The following is an 11,929-nucleotide window of genomic DNA, read 5'->3' as shown; positions in this document are numbered from 1 at the left end:
CGTGCTGTGCCGCTGTGAAACGGGGCTCACTCTGGTTTCAAACAGCTTCATTGGTGTGGCTACACCTATACAATTATCCACAGTATAGACCGGGGTGGCCAAACTCACTGGCCCTCCGAGCAGCATACGACAATCTTCAGAAGTTCGAGTGCTGGAGCACGCCTGCCAGGAGTCGGGGCTTCAGCTCCACTCCTGCTGAAGCCTCGAGCCCCGGCAGGTGCGCCCTGCAGGGCTGAAGCCCCAAGACCTTCCTCCCCACTGGACAGATGCTGCTACCCCACCATCCCACTGCAAGGCAGAGGTTCCGATCTCTCCTCCTCCCCTCCCACCCCCGGTCTGGTAGGCGGAGGAGGCTTGCAAACCACAGTTAGGCCACCCCTGGTATAGACAAAGCCACATCTGCCTTTCCTTCAACACGCACAGCCAGTGAGAGCGGCAGATACAGCCCTATGCTTTTCTGTGCTGATGCTGTTCCCCAGGTGGGGGCAGCAACACTTCAGATAGTCCTAGCGCCTTCCCCAGGAAGAAACCTTGACAGCTCATCAATTCCCTGAGCGAGGGAGAGAAAACAATGGAGAGATCTTGACTCTCTGCAGAATTGACAGACAGGACACCATACCTATTGGGAATGAGATACAGATGGGAGACATGCTGTTGCTGCAAACAAGTGTACTGGTACAAACGGTTGCAGACAGGAGATAAAGGGAGTTTATGAGTTTGAAATAAGGATTACTGTTTGCAAAGCGTATCCTTGCAGGCTTCCCCCAGCTCCAGCGAGGAAGGACAAGTGGATACATTTTCTTTGCAGAAAGCATCCCACTTTAATAAGTATAGGAGATCAGTTTGTGAGATTTCAAGCTTCTGGTTTTAAATGCTAGCCCCGATTCAATCTCAAATGCCAAACCTTAATCCAAAAGCACATGTGCATGTTTCCAAGTACTATCTACACAGCACGGACACATTCCATTCTCATCATCACTCGTCAGGTCTGGGGCTTATTTTAATCTCAAATAATTTCCCAGCCATTATGGCTGTGCAGAAACCCTTCCAAAGGAGCCTGGTGCAATGCTGTGCAGCCAGACAACCTCTGAGGTGTGAGCTGCCCTCTTTAGTGCAACCATTAACTCTGAAACCTAACGATCGCTTTAAATAGCAACATGGTTGACTACTGCACTGCCGGTCCCTTTAGCAGAAACATCTCCCTACTCTGCGATAGGGTAGAGGGCCTCCATTTCGCCCCACTCCCACACACACCCGTCAGATCTCTTAGAGGAATCAATCCCCGGGCCCTCACCCCTTCCAGTTAGATGGTCCAATTCCCATACACAATGTTACGCTTTCAGGCTAAGTGACCTGTTTTAGAGGCAGGGAAACCACACAAAACACAAACGAGAAGAGCAAAGTTGCCATGTGTGAGAGAGCGAGCGCCCATGCCTCTATAACACACTGCATCGGCTCAGAGCTGCCCCGACGGACAAGCCAACTCCTTTACATACACTGTCGGAGAGAAGCATTTATAGCCCTGTGTTTTGTGGCACTAGTTAATCTAGCAGAGCAGGGGTTGGGGAGGAGGAAAACCACACTGTGTATTTATATCGTGTAATAAAACTCCCTGGCTTTGCGAGTGTGTTGATTTACCACGAGAGTCTCATTGCTGGAGTGGGAATGCTGCTCTCCTGTAATCAGTCAGGCTGTCTGGGAGGAAGCGCTGCTGCAGAGGCCAGTGTGCGTAGTTCCCAGCTACTCCATTCCAGAACAGGGGAGCCCTGCTTTATTTGTGCTGGGGGCAGGCAGGGTTCCCCAAGGAGACAGTCTCTCCATCGCTGTCTTTCCAGGAGCGCACCCGGGTGCGTGCTGCAGCTTGATCCCGGATTCAGAGGCATAGGGGGAGGAATTGAGAGCAGAGGCTCGGAGGCACTGGCTTTGTTAAGACAGAGCCCAGTCTCATGCTGTGTGTTCCCCGAGCCAATAGTAACTAGCAGGTTCTGCTGAAGAGCACTTGGCCATAGAGTTGTTAATGGGGTCTCATCCTCCCAGTCCAGTCAGACAGAGTCAAGGGCTCTGGCTACTCTCTTCCTCATTAAGATCTCTTCCCTTTCTCTCCCTCTGCACCCTCCAGGTGTCCTGCATCTCCCCTGAAGGCAGGATGACAGAGCACGAGGACTTTGCCAGCCTGGCTGGGTACTGGAACGCCTCGGACAGCTCTCAGTTCAGCCCCGCCAGTGTCATCATCCCAGTGGTCTTCTCCCTCATCTTCCTCCTGGGCACGGTGGGCAACAGCTTGGTGCTGGCGGTGCTGCTGCGCAACGGCCAGATGGGCCACAACACTACCAACCTCTTCATCCTCAACCTCAGCCTGGCCGACTTCTTCTTCATCATCTTCTGCGTCCCCTTCCAGGCCACCATCTACTCGCTGGAAGGCTGGGTCTTCGGCTCCTTCATGTGCAAGGCCGTCCACTTCTTCATCTACCTCACCATGTATGCCAGCAGTTTCACACTGGCTGCCGTCTCAGTGGACAGGTAAGCAAGGCCGAAACCTGCCCTGGGACTGCTGGGCCCTACCAGATGCCCTGTGCCTGGCCTCAGGAGCTGGGAGGCTCAGAGAATGGGGAAAAGGTCAAACCCAGCTTGCACCAGTAATGACCTAACGCTGTCCCTATGTGGTCTGTGGCAAAAGGGTTGGAGGGACTTAGTACAGTTCCTGTTAGGTATCTCCTTCACAACCCACGTTCTTACAGTCCAAGGAGACGGAGCCACTGCACTCTCTACCCTAGAAGTGGCCCTGCCAGGTTAGCTGGGTAGGGAAGCTTGTGCTGCCACTGCCTGTGTTTTTCTAGAGGAAAGATGGTTAGTGATTAGGACACAAGCCTGGAATATGGAGGACTGGATTCGATTCCTTGCTCTGCCACAGACTCCATGTGTGACCTTGGGCAAATCACTTAGCCGCTCTGTGCCTCAGTTTCCCCATCTGTGCAATGGGATAATAGCAGTGCCCTCCTTCACTGGATAAATACATGAAAGTGTGCGAGGTATTCAGCTAAGATGGTATTAGGGGCCAGATAAAGTGCCTAAGATAGATAGATTCTAGCTCTGTGGGTTAATAGAGGACTTGCCTTTCCACCGCAGTCAGACCATCACTGAAACACACTGACGAATGATCAGCTTAGAAGCCCCAAGATTTGTGCCAATAATACATTGCATACACGGTGCATTCAAACTGGGGGCCAAGCTCAGTTCCTGGTGTAATCAGCAATGACTCAGTTGTCTCCAGTGCAGGTGTGCCTGCTTATAACAGGGCCAAATCTGGCCCTAGCTCTGTCTAATAGGGGACCCAGTGTCATATCACAAAAATATTAGTCCAGATCCTTAGCTGGAGTAAGGCAGCCAAGCTCCCCTGACATTAGCAGAGTGATGCTGATTTACACTAGCTAGGGATCTGGCCCATTCTGCCTTAAATGCAATTCAGTGTGTGCGCTCAATGCAGAATTCTGAAAGCAAGTTTTGGTTCATGCTGCCTCTTGGGCCCTGATTCTGATTTCATGTGGACATTCAGCAACATAGCTCTATTGACTGCAGCTGAGCTATTCCTCGTGTACACCTGTGTAGCAGATCACAATCAGGTCAATTGGTTTGCGAGAGGACATCTGCCCAGTTTTGGCTGCACTGCCCCGACTTCACCCCTATGTGCAAAACAGTGGGGGAAGTACATGTTCTTCCCATGGATCATGCTTTGGCTTGGTTGGATCACCTCATTTTTCCTGTTTGTTACATTCACTGCTGGTGGGGGTAAGGATGGCAAATTACCCCTGTGATTAAGAAACCCACATCGATATCAGGGACTGAAGACAGAAAGGCGTCAAGAGTCCTGCAGACAATACATCGATTGGTGCTGTATAAATACTTACAGATCGATCGATCTAGTCCATGCCTCAGTTTCCCTATCTGTAAAATGGAAATAATGATACTGAACTTCTTTGTACAGCACTCGGAGATCTACTGATCTCTATAAAAGCTATATTCTATATACAGGTAATTAATGACTATTCCTATCTTACCTTACATATCACCTCTCTTTCTGAATGATCCCAAAGTATTTCCCAAGTTATATAGGAAGCACTATTACTAATCAATTGGAATTCTTTGAGGAGGTCAACCAACAGGTGGACAAGGGTGATTCAGTGGATATAGTGTACTTGGACTTTCAGAAAGCCTTTGACAAGGACCAAAGGCTCTTAAACGAAGTAGGCAGTCATGGGATAAGAGGGAAAGTCCTCTCATGGATCAGTAGCTGGTTAAAAGATAGGAAACAAAGGGTCAGTTTTCACAGTGGAGAGAGGTAAATAATGGGGTCTCCCAAGGATCTGTATTTGGACCTATGCTGTTCAACATATTCATAAACTATCTGGAAAAACGGGTGAACAGTGAGGTGAACAAGTTTGCAGATGATACAAAATTACTCAAGATAATTAAGTCCAAAGCTGACTGGAAAGAGTTACAAAGGGATCTCACAAAACTGGATGATGGAGTAACTAAATGGCAGATGAAATTCAAAGCAATGCACATTGGAAAACATAATCCCAACTATACATACAAAATGATCTAAATTAGCTGTTACCACTCTAGAAAGAGATCTTGGAGTCACTGTGGATAGTTCTCTGAAAATATCCACTCAATGTGCAGTGACAGTCGAAAAAGCTACTGGAATGTTAGGAAGTTTAGGAAAGGGATAGAGAAGACAGAAAATATCATAATGCCACTGTATAAATCCACGGTATGCCCACACCTTGAATACTCTGTGCAGTTCTGGTCGTCCCATCTCAAAAAAGATTTATTAGAATTGGAAAAAGTACAAAGAAGGGCAACAAAATGATTAGGGGGATGGAACAGTTTCCATCTGAGACGAGATTAAAAAGACTGGGACTGTTCATCTTAGAAAAGAGACAACCAAGGGGGGATATGTAGGAGAACCAGGGGTCACCCAATGATATTAATAGTCAGGTTTACAACAAACATAAGGAAGTACTTCTTCACACAACACACAATCAACCTGTGGAACTCGTTGCCGGGGAGGTTGTGAAGACCACAAGTATAATTGGGTTCAAAAAAGAATTAGGTAAATTCCTGGAGAAGAGGTCCATCAATGGCTGTTAGCCAAGATGGTCAGGGACACAACCCCATGCTCTGGATGTCCCTAAGCCTCTGACTACTTAGGGGACTTGGTGATAGGGGATGGATCATTTGATGAACTGCCCTGTTCAGTTCATTCCCTCAGAAGCATCTGGCACTGGCCACTGTCAGAAGACAGGATACTGGGCTAGATGGACCATTGGTCTGACCCAGTATGGCCATTCTTATGTCCACTTCACTCACCACTGAAATAGCACCCCTTCTGTAGGAATGCCCTCAGCAGTTATTGGTATTACTGTAGTGCCAGGAACCTAGTTAGGGACCAGGATCCCATTGTGCTAGGTGTTGTCTGGGGGTAAGAAGAGAAGAATAGCATCCCCAACTGAAAAGGCAAGGGGCATTAAGATAGCCCAGAACTGGACCAGGACCTCAGGGACTCAGCCCCAGCACTCCTGAGAAAGAGGCTGATAGGACTTTGATAATCAAATGTAGCCAGGTGCTTAGTTTTATATCTGATAGTGGCTGATAAATCACTAGGACCACTTCCCACAGCACTTACTGTGAGCTATCTTTGGAGGTCTCCCACCCAAGTACTGGCTCAAAGCTGACCCCAGGTAGTTTGTGAGATCAGACTGAAGCCTAACATGAGGGGATATGGCTCATGGTACTTCACTGCAGATGGAAAGTAAGAGTTCAAGGAGTTGCAGTGGGAGACAGTATCTCTTCAGCTAGCTCAGAACCAGGGACAGTCTCTTAAAATCCCTACAGCTCCCCAGCGTGCCCCCTGGCACAGCGTTCTGCCCACCTGGTTTCAGGTTATTCTCCACCTCTCCTGCAACATAGTGTTGCTACTGAAGAATGTTGCTGTGTTCCACCCTAGAGGTGGCTGCACTTCAGCGCAGGATGAAGCCATCCTTGTACCTTGTCTGGGAAATGCTTTTGGAGCTTTCCAGATGGACGGTACAGCAGAGACAAGCTACGCTACTGCTTGGAGTGACCCTTTGTGCCGGAGTTATTGTCCTTGGCTGTCGGCTGTGCTCTGTTGCCAGGGATGAACTCCTAAGGCACAGCACGTGGCAATGAGCATCGGCCCGTTTGACAAGGACAGGCTTAGACTGGAGCAGTGAAGGGCTTGTGCCTGCATTGACAGCTACTCCCCCTTCCCCGCAGTCTCCTGTCCACAAGTCAGCTAGGATCCCAGCTGTCTCCCTTCCTAGCTGTCACCCGCACCAGGAACCCTGCAGGGACTGTCATACTGAACATTTTTCAGCTCTCCTGGGGTGCTGCAGACAGATGTTCCCACTCGGCTGCTCTCCCTGCTGATGCGTGTGCGGGAGCCGAGCACAGCGCTCCTCCTGCACGCCGCTCTGCTCTCTCAGCCTCCCGGCGCTTGCTGGAGAGCCAGGAGCAGCACTTTGCATTGTGTGGTTTAACCTGGAGGTGCACTGGCGCAGCGCCAGGGGAGAACAGACAGGCAGCAAACTGCCGCTAGGACATTTATCGGCCCCAGAAACCAGCCCAACACCGAGAGGAAGAGTCGTTGTTTCTGGCACCCCCAGCGCCCCTCCTCTGGGCCAGCGTAGTCAAGATCCCAAGTGAGCAGATCTGCCTACCTCTGGGCCAGATCCAAACCCCATGGAAATCAATGGAACGACTCCCATTGACCTCCCAGGGCTGTCGATTGCAACCCCTATCCCTACACCCATCCCATCCTTGGCTTGTCCAAGAACGCAAGGACCCGAAGGCCTCAAACCAAGGTTCAGGGCTGGGCCTGAGTTTGATCAGATCCCAGCCTCATTCTCAGCCAGGCAGAGGCACAATCTCTTCCTTTCAGCAGAGGAGGGACCCGTGTCAGCATGGGCTGCCACGTGAGGGGTTTGAGGCCGGGACCTGTGTTTGGTCCTGCCCTCCCCTGCTCCAGCTGGGCGTGGGAGAGCCATGGAGGGACATGCTCCATCCCTGGGGATAGGGAGCATCGTGTGTGACTCCTGAGTGGCCCCAGCCTCACCTCTCCGGCCAGTGCTCAGGGAACTAGGCCGAGCCCTCTTTGTCTGGAGGGAGGGGAAGGGACCTGGGTTAGAAAAATACGGCTGTCCAGGAAGAATCCCACTAGGAATCAAAATGCTGCCCTACACAGGGCCGTATTCTGAATGGGTTAAGAGGGTTTGGCAGGGCGAGGCCCCTTCCTTAGTGATGTCGCACGCATTTGCTGAGGCTGGATGTAAGCAGAAGGGGAGAGAGGGAACCACTGCCACAGGACAGCAGGAATCCCACAGCGACTGCATGTCCAAGGCAGAGTCCTCTGCACCCCTAACCACTGCCTGTTTGTTTTCATCTCCAGGTACCTGGCCATCCGCTACCCACTGCGCTCCCGGGAACTGCGGACCCCCTGCAACGCGGTTGCTGCCTTGGCTGTGATCTGGGGCCTCTCTGTGGTCTTCGCTGGTCCGTACCTGAGCTACTACGACCTGATCGAGTGGGAGTCCAGCTACATCTGCATGCCCGGCTGGGAGGAGTGGAAGCGCAAGATCATAGACACCAGCACGTTTGCCTTTGGCTACATGATCCCCGTGCTGATCGTCAGTCTCTCCTACACCAGGACCATCAAGTACCTGTGGACGGCCGTGGACCCCCTGGAGGATATGTCAGAGTCCAAGAAGGCCAAGCGGAAGGTGACCAAGATGATCATCATAGTGACCATCCTCTTCTGCCTGTGCTGGCTGCCCTACCACGTGGTGATCCTGCGCTACCTCTATGGGGACTTCCCCTTCAACCAGGCCACCTACGCCTTCCGGCTGCTCTCCCACTGCATGGCCTATGCCAACTCCTGCCTCAACCCCATCGTCTACGCCCTGGTCTCCAAGCACTTCCGCAAGGGCTTCAAGAAGGTCTTCAGCTGCCTCCTGAGGAAGAAGGCCCGCAACAAGGTCCATGTGGTGCACGCTGCCCACACGGTGCCTGGCTTTGAGGCAGGCTCCACTGAGGTATCCCAGATGAACGAGGAGCACAACGGGCAGCAGGACGGGTGCGAGCTGGATGCAGGATCCCTCATGGTCCAGTCAGGCTCCTCCAGGCCCCTTCACCTCTCCTAGCAGCGAGGCTCCATCCTCTCGGGCAGCCATGCTGTGTTGCCAGTGGCAGGGAGAGGCCTCCCCTTCTCACTGGATGATGGAGAGGACACGAGAGACAGCCCCAGAGAATCCCACTCCTACCCCTGGACTTAAATTTCTCCTGGCATGCCACAGGCCTATTGTTCTCCCGAGCACTGCATCAGAGCCCCCCAGACAGCGTCCGAGAATGGGCCTGCTCATGGGAGGGACCAGCCCCCAGCTCACACTGGAGCCACAGCCCTGCTGGTCTAAAGCTCATTGGACCCCGTCTTTGCGAATGGAGCAGAGACCGACAACACCAACCCATCTCCTTTGATTGTGTCTGGGTTGGCTGTCAGTGCTCTCTGCTCCTTAATTCCTGCCTCACCCACTAACACCCACCACTGTCTTGCTCTAGTGTAGTCCCGTCTAGGCCATCCTGCTTTTTGGCTCATTTATGTGGCTTCTCGGGGTGCAAACATCCCCTCCCATCTCTAGCTCACGACACTGTCTGGAGGCAGATTCCAAACCCTCTGTTCCGTCTATCACAGGCGAGGAGAGAGCCCGGAAACGCAGCAGGCAAAGCTGCCTGGGCCTGCTCTAGCCATGCTTTCAAACACACCCTGGGGGAACAGACAGGGCTGGCCCGTCCCTCAGCCTCTGCTTGGGGCACTGTTTTGTACCACTCCATTTGCAACTGCCCCCCTGACTTCGTTTTACCAGCCACGTGCTTGTCCCTTTGCACCCAGGACCTTGGCCATGTGCTCATCTTTTGACCCATGATACCTGCCCACCTACTCCCCAACTCGCCCTGTGCAGCCCAACTCCTACTCTCCACCCAGCCTGTGCTGCCCACCATATGCGTGGTGTTCACCTGGCAATACCTGCCACGAGGTCATCACTTGACACTGGCCCAGGTCTAGGTGCTGGGAGCATCATAGCACAGCCCTTGTGTGTGAGCTGCTCGTTTCCCCTGCGCTCACTGTGCGACCTTCATCAGTACTTGTGTTCTGCATCGCAGGTGGGACCATAGAGTGCAGACAGACCAGAATCTATGCTGGTTTATTGACTATGCCATGGCCAAGACAGTCACCATAACCGGTGTGCCCCTAAAGCACGTTGTATTCACGGCATGGGTGCATGGCCGTCTGTGCGCGTCTGCTTCTGGTGCTCACCATTCTAGTGTAAGGGGCTCTCCTTCGCACATGGAGCGCTGGGGTCTGCTTGAGGGAGACGGGGCTGTACATACTGTAGAGGTGTCTTTCTAACCCCCAGCAAATAAACATGGGAAGCGACAGGGCCTTTGTCGATATTCTTTGTGGGATGGGCCCCAGCTGCAAAATCCAAACCTGGGTTTGGCTCCCGGAAGGTAAAAAGGAAAACAGGAGATGGCCTTTGGAGCACTGAATCAGCCTCTTCCCCTCCACCCCATTTCGCTCCACCCAGCCCCCGGGAGCGCTGGATCTCTGGGCAGGTAGCCTGGGGGGTAGGGAATAGATGGCACTGCTTTGTGAGAACCCTGTGCTTGGCCCATGCCATGTTGTGTGGCTCAACCCCTCCCTGGCCCCCACAGTGCATGGCAAAGCGCCTTCTTCAGATCAAAGACTTTTCAGTCTCCTGCCAGCCTTCATCTGTGCAAAGCGCAGAGTGCACCGGGCTAGCAGACACCCTCAGGGCCACTTCCTCACCTGGTGTAAATCAGAGCTCTGCTGAGCTACACCAGCTGAGGATCTGGCTCATTGGCTCTGCTATCCACTCAGCCCTTCATCCTATGGCTACAGCTCACTTGCCTTCCTGACACAAGCACAGTTAGCTGACAACCTGGTTGGCAGCCAGGGAAAGCTGGCTCTAGATCCCGTGAAGGAGTCGATGGGATGGGCAGCTTCCCAGCATAGTGACCCGCACTAGGCTAGAGGAGCCCAGGGTTGAGGTGTTCACACAGGACCCTGGCTGCTCAGGCTCGGGGGGCAGGGCAATCACAAAGCTCTCGGGGGTTGGGGACAGCAGCAGGAGGGGTTGTTGCCAGCTGCTTTCTTTCCCAGTTTCTTGGATGCCATAAATCACGGTCACCCCATACCTCAAAGAGCCAATTGGAGCAGCACGTCTGTGAAGCATGGTGGGAACCGGTGCAGAGGCCTCTGGGGCACTCCTAAGGTGGAGTAATTGAGAGCGACTGAAAGTGGGGTCATGTTATAATCGGGATAAAGACACCCAGAAAGGAGAAGGGTCAATGGCACAGGTGGGACTAGAACCCAAGTCTCCCAACTCCCAATACTGGGCTAACCCAGGTGCCGTTCAAAGCTGTGAGGAGACCATTTCCCTTCTGCAAATGGGTCGTCCGCTGATTCAACTGCCATACACCCCTCCCCTCTCCCCCGCAGGACAGGGCCTCTCCTGTGCCATGGCCCCTCCACATGGTCCCGGGCTGCGAAGGTAGGGTTACCATTTTTTAAAACAACAAAAAGAGGACACTCCAAGGGGCCCCGCCCCAACTCCGCCCCCTTCCCCGCCCCGGCCCCACCCCAACTCCGCCCCTTTCCCAAAGTCCCCACCCCAACTCCGCCCTCTCCCCTGAACGCTCCGCCCCCCTGCTCCTCCCCCTCCCCTGCTTCCCGCGAATCAAATGTTCGCGGGAAGCCTGAAACAGGGAGGCAGGCAGCAGGTAAGCTGGGGCGGGAGGAGGCACGGCCCAGTCCGGCCCCCTGGCTGAGCGGCTCGGCTCGGGCACTGGGGTGCCAGCCCCAGTTCCAGCCGAGCGCGCCAGCCTCGGCCCACCCCGGCCCCGGCGGTTCCAGCTCAGCTTGGGCCCCGGGGCACTGGCCCCGGCCGAGCGGCTCCGGCCCTGGTGGCTCCGGCCCGGCTCGGCTCAGGCCCTTGGGCGCCAGCCCCGGCCCCGGCGGTTCCAGCTCGGCTCGGGCCCCGGGGCACCAGCCCCGGCCGAGCGGCTCCGGCCCCGGCGGCTCCGGCCCAGCTCGGCTCAGGCCCTGGGGCACCGGCCCCGGTTCCGGCGGAGCGCGCCAGCCCCGGCCCGCCCCAGCCCCGGCGGTTCCACCTCGGCTCGGGCCCCGGGGCACCGGCTGTGGCCGAGCGGCTCCGGCCCGGCTCGGCTCGGGCCCTGGGGCGCCAGCCCCGGCCCCGGCGGTTCCAGCTCGGCTCGGGCCCCGGGGCACCGGCTCCGGCCGAGCGGCTCCGGCCCGGCTCGGCTCGGGCCCTTGGGCGCCAGCCCCGGCCCCGGCGGTTCCAGCTCGGCTCGGGCCCCGGGGCACCGGCTCCGGCCGAGCGGCTCCGGCCCGGCTCGGCTCAGGCCCTTGGGCGCCAGCCCCGGCCCCGGCGGTTCCAGCTTGGCTCGGGCCCCAGGGCACCGGCCCCGGCCGAGCGGCTCCGGCCCGTCTCGGCTCGGGCCCTGGGGCGCCAACCCCGGCCCGCCCCATCCCGGCCCCGGCGGCTCCAGCTCGGCTCTGGCCCCGGGGCACAGGCCCCGGCCCTGGGGCACCGGCTGAGCGGCTCTGGCCCCGGCGACTCCAGCTCGGATCGGGCACCGGCCCGTCCGGCCCCGGCCAAGCGGCGCCGGCCGGCGGCCGAGCACCGCCGGCCCCAGCGGCTCCGGCTCTGGCCCCAGCGCGGATCCAAGACCCACGACCCCTCCCTATTTTCCCGGACATGTCCGGCTTTTTGGACTTTCCCCCCGGACGGGGATTTGATGACCAAAAAGC

General features: G+C 55.4%; 1 protein-coding gene across 1 annotated transcript; it reads left to right on the top strand.

The window, feature by feature from the left end:
- Positions 1-2,017: 2,017 nt before the first annotated feature.
- Positions 2,018-8,253, top strand: LOC135884933 (galanin receptor 2b-like). Its single transcript, XM_065412521.1, has 2 exons — positions 2,018-2,520; positions 7,469-8,253. Exons 1-2 carry the CDS (start codon positions 2,018-2,020, stop codon positions 8,217-8,219), a joined length of 1,254 nt encoding a protein of 417 aa, XP_065268593.1. The 3' UTR covers positions 8,220-8,253.
- Positions 8,254-11,929: the final 3,676 nt, after the last annotated feature.

Source organism: Emys orbicularis, chromosome 10 (assembly GCF_028017835.1).
Source record: "Emys orbicularis isolate rEmyOrb1 chromosome 10, rEmyOrb1.hap1, whole genome shotgun sequence".
Taxonomy (NCBI): domain Eukaryota; kingdom Metazoa; phylum Chordata; order Testudines; family Emydidae; genus Emys; species Emys orbicularis.
This window is presented reverse-complemented; position numbering and strand designations above follow the sequence as displayed.

What these genes read in the sequence shown, in the direction of transcription:
- LOC135884933 (XM_065412521.1), top strand. Translation starts at nt 2,018, where the DNA reads ATGGGGTCTCATCCTCCCAGTCCAGTCAGACAGAGTCAAGGGCTCTGG. An exon ending in GCTGCCGTCTCAGTGGACAG is followed by an intron (nt 2,521 to 7,468) that starts GTAAGCAAGGCC and finishes TTTCATCTCCAG; the next exon opens with GTACCTGGCCATCCGCTACC.